Below are 17,023 nucleotides of genomic sequence, written 5' to 3' on the forward strand. Positions count from 1 at the left end.
AAAGTGTCCTCGTAACATTACATAATAATACATTGTGTTAGTATTGTGGAGTCACATAATATATGCACTTAGTAACTAGCTCTCCCAACCCTTAACCATTTCCAAACATTGATTAATTTTCAGATAAATTATTGAAAACAACTCAAATCTTTATTATCTAAATAAACATTAACTAAAACTACAAGTAATGTTACAGAAAGGTTACTGATTTGTTCTACAAAATTTGAAAGATGCAAAATTGAAATTTCTTATTTTATTCATTCAATCCTACAATTAACAAGGCTAAAACTAGCAAATTATTATCTAGAACTCATTAAAATAACAAATATCTTATTCATCATGAACTTCCCATGGCTTTTCAGGCCTGAACTGATCCCAAGGGTTTGGTTTTTTATATACTTCTGGCTCTTGTAGTGTAATTCCTCCCTTCACCACTTCCTCTAAGAATTTCTCAGCTTTCCCGCCCTGTTGAGGCTCTAGATCACAGTACATTTCAGTAATTCCAAATTCTATGCATCTTTGTGCCAAAACTTTCCCGAGGCTGATGTACGCACAGGTATCTGTGGGGCTGTATAATTGTTTCTGTAATGCCCACTCTGAAGTCTTCACCTCCACAACAGGGCCATTGAGAAAATGAATTACTTTGGCTATTATTGAACGGTTTCCCGGTGTCAAAACTAATCTAAAAAATGATAAATTTAAAGGATTAATGATATGAAATGTACTTGGACAGGTGGGTACCACAGTATTTTTTGTTTGTTGCCTGAGCAGGTAGACGAGAGCATACGGCCCACCTGATGGTAAGTGGTTATCGTCGCTCATGGACATCAGCAATGCCAGGGACAGAGTTAAGCTGCTGCCTATTGCTTAATGCCCTCCACAAGCCTCATGGGTACAGAGTTTATAAAATTGTATAGTAGTTATAAGCAATCCCAAAGAATTCATAACATGGTACATATCAGTAAGAACAAAGAGACAAGAACTCTGCCCATAAATACCATAACTAGCATGTTGGGTGAGCAACAGCTCTATTTAAGTTGGTAAAATGAGCTACAGTGTCTCTTCTTTATGAGCAGACATTTAGTTTTTTTCGATACATTTTACGAGCCTTCCATTTTATGTGACTGTTTAATATAAATTTTACTGTTGGCAGGGAGTATTGTAAGCATGCTCAGATAGGTACCATGATCCAGTCTGTTCCGGCAGAAAAAAAATCCTGCATTAATGGATTTTGCAGTGAGACAGTCGAGTCACCGTCTTCATGTCTCAAGGTGTGTAGCGGCATTCACGATACTAGCCATGGGCTCCGGTTACTTAACTACGACGTGAGCACGTTCGCTGAGTCAGACAAAAGATACTAAAAGGTCAGCCTGTCTATTTGAGATAGTCAATAAGAGCAAGACATTGTTTTAGTTACGAACTTGTGCCAATATTTCCTTCCAGGTTTCTCTAAGTGATATCCATCCGGTTTTCTGGCTATTCGCATCCGTTCTAAATTTCTTGGATTTCGATTTACGAATTCAACATTGGCTGTCGAACTCAATCTTGTCATTTGTGGAACGAATGGTACTGTCCTAATGAAATTCATTTTTGTATCAAGAAAAAGTAGTGTCTAAAATAGTACTGATATTTGTTACGGTCCTCTCACTGCATAACAATTCATAACATAACCTACAATTCTATTACCATGACATGGGGTAAATTGGGACAAACCTGCGGAAGATTCTCAAAGTACCTGTAGGACGGAATCTACCTAATTTTGTTTATGTTAATATTTATCAATGTATAGAAGAAAAACCTAGTTAACTATGGAAATACTAAATATGAGTTAAGTTGGTCCCAAAAATTCGTCAAATTAAATTGAAAATAGTGGTTGAAAAGTGCGTTTTAAAACAGCTTACAGAACTTTAAAAAAAAGTAATATTATCGTTGTTTTTTCAATAAGATCACAGTTTATATAAGTTTTTAATACACCTGGAAATACCACAACAAACGGTAAGTTGCAATATTCTTATTTTAAATACAATATTTGGACAAAATAAAAAATGTATAATTTTTCCTTTCTTTTTGGGGAAAATTGGGACGTATGTGGGGTAATTGGGAACGAGACTGGAAAAATTAGGGACGAGAAAACACAAAATTGGAACGCCAAAAGACAAAATAGGGATGGATTGTTAGGGTTGTCACTGATATCTTATAATAGATTTTTTAGCCTATACTATCACTCAATTGCGTGATGTAAAGAAGGTTAATGTGTTTATCAGTTAGTTTATGTAAGTACTATAGGCAAAAGAAAAGTATATATATAATTACATTTTTTCGCGACATTTACCTTGTAATATCTGCCCGGTCGTATGTCCTTTATAGCAATAAAATAAAATTAAAAATTAAAAAGAACTCAAACGAATCTAAACTTTTGTTATTTCAGAATCTATTCACGCGTCGAATCATGATTTTTTTAACATTCACAACGGACACACAAATAAAAACAGGCCTCAGATTTTAAATGTAACATTAATTAAAAATCTAAGATATCTAGGTTCCAATTATGAGTGAGTGAATTAATTGAGTTTAGTTATTTAGCTTAGAAAGAATTTCTTTTATTTTTGTTATTATAGGCAGTAATCAGATAAATCTGCTTTCTTATCTTATTCACCTGATATCTTACTCTTGCTCAAAGATTATTTTGAAAATGTTGATTAAATAAATTTGTATTATTGCATTTCCAGTACTTTTGTTTTCTATTTTTTCCTCTATTTTATGATTTTGTTTCAGAGTTGTGATTTTTAAGGAAATTAAATAATAATTTTCTAAAATATAACATGCACATGCTTTTTTTGATCATTGTATTGTTGATTATCATTCACGTCACATCGCTTCGGAATAGAAACCAGCTTAATTTACACTATGTTGTGTATTGTGCTTAAATTATGGATAGATAAAAATATAAATAATTGTATGGCACCTACCTACCTACCTATATATCGCAGTACCGCGAACTGACAACCCTTACAAATATCCCAATTTAACCCTTACCCGTGTCAATTTACCCCGAACGCGGGGTAAATTGGGATGGCCATTATTTTTCCGATTATTTCTTTAAATTGAATAATTAAAATAATGTAACGGTTTTTATCACCTAGGTACTTTCAAGACTCAACTTATTTCTTTGGTTGAGCAGTGACTATTTAATTGGAACTATGTTAAAATTCAATCTGAAGTTCGATTTTGTCCCTATTTACCCCATTCTACGGTATTCGTTCTTTCCTTCCCGTTTATTTGTCGATTCGACAAGCAAAGCATACATATTCCATACAGCCATGTCTTTTGCAACGAAAACTTAAAAACTTTTTTTTTCCTACCAATGCTTAGAGGCTATTTCAGCTTCACCCGAACGCGTATGTGAGCTCACGGGGCTCAAACTGCAAGTATTGTGAACACTGGCCCTAGCAAAGCAGTACTTCGCAGAATCTACCACCGAATATGAAACACGAGCCACTGAGAAGATCCGGCGAGAAACTCAGTGGCTTAAAAGCGACACCTGCACTAATGAAGAAATGTATTGTCCAGCCGTTAAAAAATGCGTCCTTGCCGAATTGGATAGAATGGGGAGTGTAGCTTCGAAGTGGTGTTGAATTTGCCAGGGGGGTGTAACAGGATCTTTTGTAATAATATTTGTAATTAATTGTTTACAATTTGAACAGTGGAGGAGTCTGTTTATCAGATATTCATTTATTGTTTCGTTTCCAATCCACACTTTTACGTAATTCTTGAACAATTCATAATTCATTTTATTTTCTCATTGGAGTTTTGTTAATTTTTTAAGTAATCGAGAGGTCCTTTATTTCAAGTGAAATACTTATTCATCGTTTGAATAATTTTATTCTAGAATGATTTCGTTGGTAAACACCAACCAAGAACTAAAACATACAAGAAATGTCGCAATTACAATGGTTTTTTTTTTTTAATGGCTCGAGTCTCTTCTTTTACGAATGACTCTGCCAATGTCAGGTAGATAGAATATCAGTGATATAGATAGATATAGCTTGTAGCAGATGAGATGAATGAGAACTGGAGAAAAATTTGTAAATATTTTTACAGTTTGATGTTATTGCGGGAAATAAAATAAGCTAGTGCATTTACAACTTTAGGATTAGGGAATGTTAAGAGATAGTTCATATTAACTCGGAACAGGATTAGTGTTAGTTAGTAAACAATATAGTGGTGGGCATTCATCATTAAGAGCGCATTCCAGAAAGATATGATCTAAAGTACCGATAGATTTACCGCAACTACACATAGGAGAAGGTTTAATTTTTAGCTTAAATAAAAATTGTGGTGAGCAAAAGTGACCCAATCGAAGCCTGATAAGTACACTAGTTCTTTGCTTGTTGAATTTTTTGAACTTATAAAACCAAGGTTTGATAAAGACACTAGGATTTATTTTAGAATATTGATATTTGTAGGTCTCCCATTGCTTTTGCCAGTCTGATACGAGATTAAGTTTAATATTATGAATAAGATCACGACTTACATTCGCGTAGTGAATTATTACTTAATGGAAAATAAAATTGATTCTCTTCATTGATTTTTTATAGGGATTTTATGATCTGGTAACTAAGACTTTTAAGTCATGTCTTATTTTAATTTACCCTTGCAGTGATATTGTGAGAATGACATTTTGCATTTTCCAATCGATTTTAATTCGGTTAAGTTGATGTCATATCAGATCAACATTGGTCAGAACAACAAACCTAGATAGATATACCCTAGTCTTAATCAGCAGTCAAGCAGTCAAACCCTAGTCAATCAAATATGACGTATGTGTAATCTGACCAAATTTGCCCACCCACACGTAGAGTTTTTGATAAGAAATTAAAAGTTTATGTTTATTCTCAGCACGTCTGCGGGCCTTATTCGCAAACTGCGATTGTCTTCGACTATGCGGCTGTGTTTGCAGTATACGAACACTCGACATTTCTCTGTGCCACTTGTTTGGTGAATTTGTCTCGGCGGTTTTTACGGGCGGAACTGTGTTTTGTAATTATTCGTACGCCCACACGACGGCGGCGGTGGTGTTGTGGGAGTGTTTTGTGCGTGATGGTCTATCGTAGAAGAATACAGAAGAAGTGAGGAAGAATAATAAGATGTCTCTACAGAAGAGCGTGAAGAGTTCAGGAGATCGAAGCGAGCAGGCGGATACCACATCAATATGTTCATCGGTGACTACCCAACCGGACAGACACGGTTTTTTCGGAGGTGCCCAATACAGTCCAGAACCGTGAGTTTTATTGTATTATTGATGATGTCATTTCTTTTCATTCTATCTTCTATGATGCTGAATAAAGATTTGCTAGAATTTGTAAATAAAATTTTTTTTATAAAAATAGTTTATTTACAAAGGAAATATACCTAAAAATATATAGCCATATGTGAATAATAAATATAAAATCACGATTATATTCCGACAACAGCTAAACATGAAATAAAGGTATCAAATAATGGATGGATAAAATAAATGAATCATCAAACATTCCTTGATTACCACAAACAGAATTTACTAAACATCAAATAAACTTAAATTGATAATTTTTAAATATTTAAAGTTCACACATGCCAAAGGTCTCACAAAACATAAAGAAGATTATAAAGGTAATTTTTTTCATTCTGTCATATACTCGAACAAACTCTAGAGTATTTTATCAGGATTACGATATGTCCCTCTTTAGGCAATGTTTAAGGGAATTAAGGGCAGACCAAACCTGGTAATGACACTTCATTACAGCAGCTTTATCTAACAATCAAGTTGGGTGTTTGATTGTTTGTTTTTGACATCAAAAATAATAATTTCAGAACAGTACTGCTGAAGTTCAGTAGCATTTTAGTTACTACAGACTGCTGATATTACATGTACATATAGCCAGTGCAGCTTTCAGTGACCATATTGATTGGTTGATACATTTGTCTTCAATTAATTTGTAATTTTTTTCTGATAGATTTAGATATATGTACTGTTCTTTGAACTTCACAGAAGGTTTCTAGTATAGTACTACTATGAAATGTCAATTGCATGCCAATTGTTTTCATGAATGGTTAGGTTTCATTCGTTTTAGGAGTTTTTTTTCTTGCTCTTGTATGCAGAAGAGCCACAAGGCCCACCTGATGGTGAGTGGTTATCGTCACTCAGGGAATACAGTGATCCCAGGTAGTATGGATGAACTCTGCTCTGGTGGAGGGAGGTGTGATGGTAAAAACGAGGTGATGGAATCATTTCAAACAATTCATGAAACCACATCTCAGAGCAGAGTTAAATAAATCAAATTCAACCAAAGCAAAAATAAGGATTAATATGATGGAAAGTAAGGTTGATTGCGAACAAAGCATTTATTGACCTGTTAATGGTTTTAGTTGAAACTATAAGTTGTTGTAGAGAGAACTAGGGAGGCTTTTATTTCTAAATCAACATGCAATGGTGTGTGTAGTTTTAGCAAATGGGTGATTTTAATGCATTGATCAACAGTAAGTGTGATTAGTTTTCACTAAAAACTACCTCCCATAACTACTAACAAAACAGTAGATATCATTAGAAATTTACAACTATTATTATTTACATTTTCACATTATAATTTTTTACTTGAAGTTGGTCAAGTACTGTGAAAGAGGAGAAACTATTCATTATGAAATGTTGTTTTTATTACATATACTTCAAGAAATATTGCAATTTTTATGTCAATCAAATGGACAGTATCTAGAGTGAATCAAATCATGAAACAAGTTGCATGCTCAAGTCATGGCTAGTTAATAGTTAATTTCTTCTTTACGTCTATGAATTTATAAATGTATGAAATGCACATTCAGATAACTCTTAATTTATTTTTTCACAGTTTTTCTTGTTGCAATAGACTAAATTGTTTTGATATTATATCTGATTTTGTTCATTGTCTGTCTGGAAGAAATTGGTTTGATCAATAAAATTAACTGATTGTAATATGTATGAGTAGGTATGTATTTTAAAGCACATTTTTATTATTTTATTATTGTAATTTAACTAATTTTATGTGCAATAAAAGTATATTCTACTCCAAACTAAAAATCAAAATATTGCTTTTATCTATATGAACTAATCAATACATTATTTAAACTCCAAAAGAACCATTTTTAAAGTAATAGTTTTGAAAAAACCTTTAGATGCATTAATGAATGAAAAAACAGTTCTTAGGAATCATATTGAATTACTTACAGGGAATATGATTGTGTGCCCTAAACACATAATTACTGATTTCATCAGTTGAATAATTAAAACAATTAAAATGACAATTGGCCCCTCCGGAATCCGGTTACTGCACTGTTGAGTTTCTCGCCGGATCTTCTCAGTGGATCGCCTTTTCAATCCGGTGGTAGATTCCGCAAAGCACTGCTCTTGCTAGGGCCAGTATTAGCAACACTCCCGGTTTGAGCCTCGTGAGCTTACCTACACGTCAAGGAGAAGCTGAAATAGCCTTTCAAGGCTATCAGCATAGGTAGGGTAAAAGAAAAAAAAAATGATCCTGTGTCAAATTTTCGCACTGAATTTTTTCGTCATTTCTGTGATGAAGATGCATAATGTAGTTTAAACAAAAATAAGTTTACTTAAAGTGATATTTTGATGTGCAAAAAAAAAACTACTCTACTTTAACTATTCCGATATATGCTGCCTTATACCATAGGATTCTATGTTTTGAGTTTTCTCATTGGGCCGACCGCATAGAAAGCGAGTAGGTATTGTTATTATAATTTCAACTTTCATTGTTGACTCACAAAACGTATTTTATAAAAGAGAAACATTCAAAATGAAATATTGTAATGAAGATTATAAATTATGCTTTTTTTTATTCGTAAAAACAATACTTCGAACTTGACCGTGCAAAATGTTTATTTATGGGAACGAAAACACGTTGTTAGCTGACAATAAAAATGAAAAATATGTGTGTTGTTGTAATATTATACCTGTATCGTTTTCACGTTGTTTTCTGCGTGCATATTTTTATATTCCGTTAATTTGATTAACAAAGCTTAAACATGCAACGTAGAAAATATGCGTTTAATTGTTAATTATATGATCCGTTTTTTATTGAGTTAGGTTATTACTTTGGTATAGGTACTGTCATCGTGCATGGTTTTGGCGCGAATCATTTATGTTATCCATTTTGACGTTCGATAAATAAACGATACATTACTATTATGATAAATTATTCGATAAATAAACGATAGGTTGATAATTCGAACTCACATCCAACGTTCGTTCTAGTATTAATGTGACTACGTCTATAGCCTATGGCCTCCGGTGACCACACGGTGCCAGGTGATCCATGAGTTCGTCCACTCGTTAACTGCAAAAAAAGTTGCCGTAGGACGTGTCACAGGCCCGCACGCTGGTTTTTTTAATTGCTTAAATGGGTGGACGAGTTCACAGCCCACCTGGTGTTAAGTGGTTAATGGAGCCCATAGACATCTACAACGTAAATGCGCCACCCACCTTGAGATATGTGTGCGTCTCGTGGCATTATTGATTGCGACAAAAAACAAATTTCTTTAGTTGACTGACCGGCTTACAAGACCAATTCCTAAATCAGATGTCACTAACGCGCTCTTTGCTACATGATAACGTATTAGTAAAATAAAGCTACATTAAATCTACATCAAATGCAGTGCGATTATCGTTAGTTAAATGTAGGAAAATATACTAGAGTGGACGGATAATTATCTGGTACATGTGGCCAATATATGCCGTCAAAATAGCCGTTATTGCAATCTTCCCCGGATCAATTTACGGTGCTTTCAGGACCTTCAAGAACCGGTCACCGTCCTTGTCGAACTCGACGAGCGAACTAACCCATAGACACAGCCTACTGAGTTTCTCGTCGGATCTTCGCCGTGGGTCGCGTTTCCGATCCGGTGGTAGATTATGCGAAGCACTGTTCTTGCTAGGGCTAGTGTTAGAAAATTCTCTCAAGTTGAGGCCGTGAGCTTACCTACCCTTCCGGGCGTAGCTGGAATAGCACTATAGGTTACCAGCAAATAGGTAGGAAATTTGCAATCCAATACTACAACAGTAAGATGTGATTAGTATATCAGTTGCTGACACTGTTAAAAAAAAAGAATAGTTGTCACACAAGCTTGATGACGGAAGGAGCAACCGTAATTAATTTGGATTTTCAAAAAAAGCTACACCATGTGGGTTTTTATGAACGTACTAGCTGACCCGGCAGATTTCTTAGTGCCTCAATCGATAAATAAAAGACCTAAACTTTTGTATAAAATAAACTTAAAACAAACAAAAGGAATCCGTCCGACGGGGGACACATCAAAGGAAAAACAAAATTGTTATTTTTATTTAATTCCGAGTATTTTCATATTTATCTACCTTTTAAACCTTCTCTGGACTTCCACAAATAATTCAAGACCAAAATTAGCCAAATTGGTTCGTTCTCGAGTTTTAGCGAAACTAACAAATAGCAATTCATTTTTATATATATAGATTTTTATAAACTTATGTGAATTTACAATTAGCAACTATTCGTAATCAATTTCATTAGCTATGTAATATTGGAATGGGCGGCGATTGTATACAAACACTATTGTTGTATGTTAAAAGCTGACCGACTCAGTGATGCATTTAGCGGCCCTAACTGTTGCGCCGAGGGTTGTGGGATCGATTCCCATATCGAGCAAACATTGTGTGATGAACAGGTTTGTTTGCTCTTTGTCTGGGTGTTCATTATCTATATATGCATATATTTAAACATATATAAGTATGTTTATAAGTCTCTGGTACTCATAAGGCAGGGAATCTTAATTTGGGGCCGGATGACCGTGTGTGATTTGCTCCCAGTTGAAAAAAAAAACAAATCTTCCTAACTTCATGATTCTATAACAATCTACATAAAAAATATCACTAATCAGTGTTACTCACTAATTGTAGCTAACAAAGACTATGTACATTTAAGACCTTGCTCCGAATGCCCGACACGGTTTCAAACGAATTCTAAACTTTCACTTAATAATTTATTATTAACATGCCGAAATTCCTTTTTGAATTTTGTTTCTTTCACTGTATTAAATGCGTGATGTTTTCATGTCGGTATAATTATATACATATCTTCAATCAGAAGATTGCAGTTTTGAACTGTACACCTACAATATATCTTCTTATTGAGTATTTATTTATTTATTGACACAAATCTGGCACGCTTTGCCCGGGATCTCTAGAAAAGCTTTCCGTTTACGCTACTTTGACGTTCATCTGAAAAGTTATTTCCCATTATCTATCTATATGATTAGGTTCGCATGGTTTACTAGTTTAAAGACTTTAATATTGCAACTTTCCCCTACTCATTCACTGGTAGCCTAAGGGGCTATTCCAGCTAACGGGCTCAACCTGAGAGAATTTGCTGACACTAGCCCTAGCAAGAGCAGTGCTTCGCAGAATCTACCACCGGATCGGAATCGCGACCCACTAAGAAGATTCGGCGATAAACTCAGTGGGCTGTGTCTATGGATTAGTTCGCTCGTCGAGTTCGACGAGGACGGTGACCGGTGCTTGAGGGTCCTAAAAGCACCGAAAGCGAATCCAGGGGATCCGACAAGATATGTTTCGGGTGACGGCGGCTTTGTGTTGCCCTCGTCGCAAAGAATTGCAACTTAGTGTCAAATGTAGCACCATTTCTGTGTGATCATACGTTAGTCACATTGCGTTCGTTAAGTGGTAAATCGTTTTCTAGTAAACCCGTTTAGTAATGTATTGTCATTTAGCCTAATGGTTTCAGTCCTTTGTCTCCCGCACGAAAAGCCACAAATTCCGGTAGCCGTCGATGTCGCATTATATAAATATCTTGTCACTCAATACAACTACATATTAACTAATATTGTACTGTTAACCAGTTAAATAACAGTGTTTATAATGTTACGCCCACAAGAGTAACGCCATCTATCGCCGAATAGCAGGAACGAAAATCGAAAGTACTAGTAAAATCGAGATGTACAACGCCATCTATTGTCATATAGCAGAAACATACATCGAAGCTACTCGACTTGTGAGGAATGTTCTCGATAAATCTTCATTCTTCATTCACACCATTAACTTATTTTCTTTCTAAATCCCTCTGCCTTTTTGCCTCCTTGTCACTGGTTCTCAAATTATCATGCACAACCCAAAGGGTTAATTTTTTGATATGTCCCTTTTATTTTTCATTAACATTTAAACTTATCATTCGTCTTGTTGTTTACAATCGATCGTCATGCTTTATACAAATTCAGTCTTCTAGTTTTCAATTTAATTCTTAACAGCAGTGATTTGTCCTTTGGGATATTACGCCTAAAGTAGGGCTTCTGTAGTAGCAGCGTAAAAGTAAGCTTCAAAGGAACGACATGATTTCTGGGGTAATTGCAACATTACATACACGAGCTGACAGTGTGGGAAGTGGCGTAATCGCCTTCTTGAATAATCGCTTCGTTCAATTTTTAATTACGATATTGTGTACACGGAATATGTTTTTCCCTCTTGTATTGGGAGTAAAGCTTTTGCCTGAAATATATTATTATTTATGTAGATGAACAGACGATTCAGATTATGTGGCTAATTGAAGTCGTCGTGGTCTAAAGCATAAGGCGCTTGGTGCATTCGCATCTAGCGATGCGAATGTTCCGGTGTTCGAGTACTTAACAAATGTTCACGATTAACTTTCACGGTGAAAGAATAACATCGTGTAACACAAATCAAGTCCGCAAGGCGTCTTATAAGCCTGCACGGATAGGTACCACCGTCCTGTCTATTTCTGCCGTGAATTAGTAAAGCGTTTCGATTTGAAGGATGAGGCAGCCAGAAGTCGTCGTGGCCTAAAGGATAAGACGTCCAGTACATTATAGTACTATCATAGATCCCAAAGACTTGATTACATGTCCATTCCCAAAGAATTGATTACACGCCCCCCCCCCAAAAACCGCAATGTGCGACTTCTGCTCTGCGAAAACAGACTTAGAGGATAATAATTTGGGCACTACTGCTGATGAATGTTTTCGTCCGCACGGTGTTATTACTAAGCATAATATTATTATATGGGAAAATACTTTGTGAGTCATTACGTAGTTTCTATATTGACTGCTACGTACACCTGATTAAATACACACGAGCAATATGATGCCATGTACGTATCGTATTGTTGAACTTGAATATTTTTGGTGTTCATGCATGCATTCTGTATCTGTTTTACTGTACTGCATTACTAAATAAGTGTGTCTAATGTGTCTTATAATACCTTTCAAGTGTCTGTTAGAAGACCCACGGATCCACCTGATCTATTATGAGATATTAGACGCCTGCAGCTCTAGCACTGGGACCCTGGTAACCTTACTTGTCAAACAAAGAGTTCAACGTGAAAGCTAACCCATACATCAGCCCGTTGAATTTCTTGCTGGATTTTCTCAGCGGGTTGCGATTCCGATCCTTTAGTAGGTGTATTCGCGAAGTTGCTGCCCTCGAGCTGTCGAGTCTCCTTTGGAGAATCCCACCCCTTCCGACTGAGACCGTGCTCGCCCTGTCCTGGTGAAACTTGAAAGGCCTCCGAGCCACAAGTAATAGAGGGCCATTTCGTTCATAATTCATTCGTTATAATAATAATAGTAAATGCTTAAATTATTCTTTGTTTCTCCTCTCCAGTGTATAGCTGGTGCACATTGTTGAGCTTAAATTTTATGAATCAGATAAGAGATTATTGCTATCTATCTATCTTCTATCTATCTATATATATAAAAATGAATTGCTGTTCGTTAGTCTCGCTAAAACTCGAGAACGGCTGGACCGATTTGGCTAATTTTGGTCTTGAATTATTCGTGGAAGTCCAGGGAAGGTTTAAAAGGTGAGAAAATATAAAAAAGCTCGGAATTACTTATATAAAAACAAACAATTTTGTTTTTCCTTTGATGTGTCCCCTTGATGTGTCTTTTATTTATCGATTGAGGCACTACGAAGTCTGCCGGGTCAGCTAGTTATTATTGTATGAAACTGCACAGTGTATACATTAGTACATCACGTAACACACTATCGGAGTTACGTGTTCTCAGCTTGTTCACATAGAAACGTTTTTATGACTACGTACGCAACAAGTCTGGTTTCTTGATGGATTGCAATGTACGTTTTTTGTTGTTTGATGACAATACGATTTGTTTCAATTTCCTCGGTGCGAAATCTCAGTCTTGTAATTCAACATAACTGTCGGCGGGAAAATGTAATAATATAAAAATGGAAGTTTTCTCAGGATTGTATTCGTTTCATGTTCTATATTGAAAATTTCTTTCTCTGTAACGGATTTTTGAGTCAGTGCGAGTATTAAATCATATTGTGATTACGATTAAAACAATACGTTAAAAGTTATTTGCTTTAATATTATTATAATTGAAAGGTAAGTAGATTCCGGTTTTGATTCCTTCTCATGAAAACATATATATGAGTCGTCTATTATCAAAGGTGGCAATCTGTGCATTTGGACAAAAAAATGTTATTGGTATGTCAATACAGATTGATTTGAATATAATCGTCTCCTTCAAAGAATACGGTTCAAAACCCGCATTAAATAAAGTATTAACTTAACCTGTTATTTATCTAAGATGTCGTTCAGAAGAGTTTTGTGACTGCCAATGGAATACAAAGTCAATAATTCGTTTTTCTGATTTACCAATAATTGTCCAAAAGTCACATTGCCGGCTTTGATAATAGTCGACTCATATGTACATACATATTTAGAATTGGGATTGTGGCATCTAAAATAAAACCATTCCACTGTTTATACTTTTATTGATCTCTTCCAAAATCTTCTCTTTATTATAATTAAAAATTAACTAGCACCTTTTTTCACGCCTTGCTCATTCAACCGTCTTCGCCATTTCGTTTTGTCTGTCATTCTCTTTTCCCTTTCTTACCCTTTTCTCTCACTCACACCTTAACGCTCCGTTTCACACTCTTTTGATACGTTCCGTTCTTACCAATCCTACACACCTTTGTACGCGTATTCACGATGATAATATATTCTACATCAATTTTCTCGTTGGCTAAATCCTGTTGCTATGCTAGATATTTTAATATTCAGTTTTCAATTCAAATACAATACATCCCTCCACGGATACCATGTATTTGACGCACACACGCATGCATACTATTTATTGTCAAACTTTTGTTCTTGGCGTCTGTTGTCAAATTGAGAATAGATTAAATATTGTTTTTCTTTGTTAATATATTTATAGTGTAGTCTTGACGAAATTTGTGATTATAGAAGTATAAAATACAAACATAATAGTGTACAAACTTACAATTCCAATTAATTATAGTCGAATTTCGACTACTGCGGGACCTCTAGTCAGATTTATTTCAGAAACTACTGACTACGACCGTCATACAAATGCATACCGGGTTGTTAACATTCAAAACACCATGTTAAAACCACAACGGGAAGTTGGAATTCTTTTCTTAGAATTAATCATTGAGAAACTAAAGAGTCAACACTAATAAGGGACAAATGTATAGCAATTACGAGTAGTTAAAATAGAAGACAAGATATTTGATAGATGCTTGAAAGTCGCTAACAATATTTTTAAGATAGGCTTACATATATACCCAGTTCCGAACAATAACGTTTTGGTCGTCGGTCTACCGAGCAATTTCATCCGTTCCATGGAAGATCTTCCCGGTATCAGTTACATTCAAAAATGCAACCCGATATGAAAACCGAGAGACTATACTCCTCGTAGAACTTCATTATATTGTGCACACAGAAAAACATATTATTTAATTATCTTGCATGTTGTTGTGTCATTGAAAATGATGCGACTGATAGATAACATTCGCCTACCGTCGTTATACTTATAGTACTGTTTAATTTGTTGGAAAAATGTATATTTTTAGGTTAGTGATGCGTGTTTACGAAGACATTTTATTATCGTGTTTAAAATGTAAATAACGTTGTGTATATTATTGCTGTCAAATCAATATCTGCTATTCGGTCTTTTTGTAGAATTCGAAATTTTGACTATTACTGTAGAACTAGTGGTCCCCTGGTAGTCGAAATTCGACTATAATTAATTGAAATTATAGGTTTGTACACTATTATGATTCTATGGTCAAAGACTAATAGATTTCTATAATCACAGATTTCGCCAAGACTACATTAAAGACAAATAGATATTAATAAAGACAAACAATATTCAATATATTCTCAATTTGACCACAGACTAAGCAATAAGAAGAGTTTGACAATAAACAAATAGTATGTCTGCGTGTGTATGTCAAATACACGGTAGTGTGCGTAATGATTTTTTTTATCAATATAATGTATTCTTTATGCATAATTTAATAAAATTGGGAAATTTCATACTACTCCGTCCGCGTAATTTTAGTAAAAAAGGGTACAAAGTTTTTGCTTCACGTGTTAATATATAGATAGGGTACTGCAATCGATGCTTGTAGGCGGAGATTTTGTTTAAAGATAAATTCGTTCCAAACTTAATGTTGTAATTTCTTATAAGGTTTTTTTTACTTTAATTAGTGGCGCGTGCGCCAGACGACATTTTTTACATAGAGTAAGTAACACCTTTGTACATAGATATAAAAAAAAACATTGAGTAATTTAGTGTTTTGAGGTGAGCGTACGGCTCAAGTGCTGTATGCTAGGCGTTTAACAATTACTATTAATTTTTTTAATGATAAAGTCATTGTCTTCCCTAAAACATTCGAATCAGTAGAAACATATCGATTTTTTGCCGCGCATTATCTTCCGAGAAATGTGCGGTCGGTAATTCGGTGACGCGGGCGGATGCGGGTTTGGCAAGGGCCCCTCTACGTTTGTACGTTGTGACAGGTACAACGTATCGCAATTACAGTCACCGGTATATTTTTTCCTTACGTATTCGTTGGTAACGTCAGGGGCTATTCCAGCTTCGCACGGACTGATAGGTGAGCTCTTGGCACTCAATTTGAGAGAGTTTGCTAACGCCAGCCTTAGCAAGATCCTCTTAAGCATAAGCAAAAATTATCCTAGTACCGGGATCGAATCGCCGCCCAATGAGAAGATCCGGCGAGAAACTCATTGGGTTGTGTCTGTGGCTTAACCGCTTTACCAAATGAGATATCTATACTAATATATATGTCGGCTGGCGTCAGAGATGGCTGAGCGGTAGATTCGTCATCACTCGTATTCGATTGAACTCAGTTTAGTTAATAAAACTTTTCAATAATAATTATTGAAACTCAACACACACAACTTTCACAATGACAGGGTAAACCGACAGTTTCGTTGCACATACCGACAGACCGACTGACTGAGACGGACGGAATGACTGTCTGACACGGAATGCCACGACTCTGTCCACGTACCGCCATTTTATACTGTGGCGTTACGTAGTCTACCCTTCATTTTGTGATATTTATCAAAACAACATCTCATCATTTAAAATAATAATCAAAACCACCGTCTTAATATTACTAAAAGTCGTTATCCACGACAACTAAAAGTCGTTATCCACGACATATAAATCTACAGTGGTTTTTACGGATGTTCCGTTATAACTGCTAAACCATGCATCCGATTGACATGAAACTTGGTCTCCATGTAGAAAATACATGTAGTTAATGGATAGGCTAATATTTATATGAGTGTTGCGACTCCCCACACTAGTTGTGGGGGCGTTAATGATGAGAATCTTTGTGGGGGTGAGAAATAATAATGTTAATTTTAAATGTCCAGCGAAGTGGACGGGTACAGTTAGTATGTTTATAAATATACGTAATTTCGAATGTATGTCAGATGTGAAGCAATTTACCTTTCGTACGAAACAAAATTCTAATTCGTACCACCTCGTGTCTTTGATGGCACCACAATATGTGCCATCGAGTGGAACAGAGCTCTTGAATCACAACGCAACCCATCAGGATTGGACTTAATAAATTACCCAAAAGGGTAATAAATTATCGATCATCAGAATCGGTTGCTCTTGGCAG

At 35.4% G+C, this 17,023-nt stretch overlaps 2 protein-coding genes and 1 long non-coding RNA gene across 7 annotated transcripts in view; 1 reads left to right on the top strand and 2 right to left on the bottom strand.

The window, feature by feature from the left end:
• Positions 1-238: 238 nt before the first annotated feature.
• LOC101745044 (large ribosomal subunit protein uL18m) lies at positions 239-1,810 on the bottom strand. The gene is made up of 2 exons (XM_004928888.4): positions 1,422-1,810; positions 239-682 (listed from the first exon to the last, which is right to left on the bottom strand). The coding sequence occupies exons 1-2, from the start codon at positions 1,586-1,588 to the stop codon at positions 331-333; spliced, it is 519 nt and encodes a 172-aa protein (XP_004928945.1). The 5' UTR covers positions 1,589-1,810; the 3' UTR covers positions 239-330.
• A 2,870-nt stretch (positions 1,811-4,680) lies between these two features.
• The window catches only part of LOC101744901 (TBC1 domain family member whacked), a 33,404-nt gene continuing 21,061 nt past the window's right edge, over positions 4,681-17,023 (top strand). For 2 of the 5 annotated variants that reach the window (XM_062672946.1, XM_062672947.1), the window contains exons 1-2: positions 4,681-4,820; positions 4,900-5,281. In XM_062672946.1, the coding sequence (XP_062528930.1) occupies positions 5,148-5,281 (134 nt within the window). In that variant the 5' untranslated portion in view covers positions 4,681-4,820; positions 4,900-5,147. Of the gene's footprint in view, positions 5,282-13,146; positions 13,166-13,277; positions 13,437-17,023 lie in introns of those variants that run through there. The other 3 variants (XM_038016319.2, XM_021349723.2, XM_021349722.3) reach the window with 3 other exon arrangements.
• Positions 6,366-8,501, bottom strand: LOC110385669 (uncharacterized). The gene is made up of 3 exons (XR_002430927.3): positions 7,987-8,501; positions 7,241-7,508; positions 6,366-6,946 (listed from the first exon to the last, which is right to left on the bottom strand). It is a non-coding gene; the product is annotated as an uncharacterized LOC110385669 (long non-coding RNA).

This window comes from Bombyx mori, chromosome 16 (assembly GCF_030269925.1).
Source record: "Bombyx mori chromosome 16, ASM3026992v2".
Taxonomy (NCBI): Eukaryota; Metazoa; Arthropoda; class Insecta; order Lepidoptera; family Bombycidae; genus Bombyx; species Bombyx mori.

Excerpts from the sequence above, each read along its gene's own strand:
- LOC101745044 (XM_004928888.4), bottom strand. The coding sequence starts at position 1,588 with ATGAATTTCATTAGGACAGTACCATTCGTTCCACAAATGACAAGATTG. Across the intron at positions 683-1,421 it reads GGAAGGAAATATTGGCACAA|ATTAGTTTTGACACCGGGAA; the intron begins GTTCGTAACTAA and ends ATCATTTTTTAG.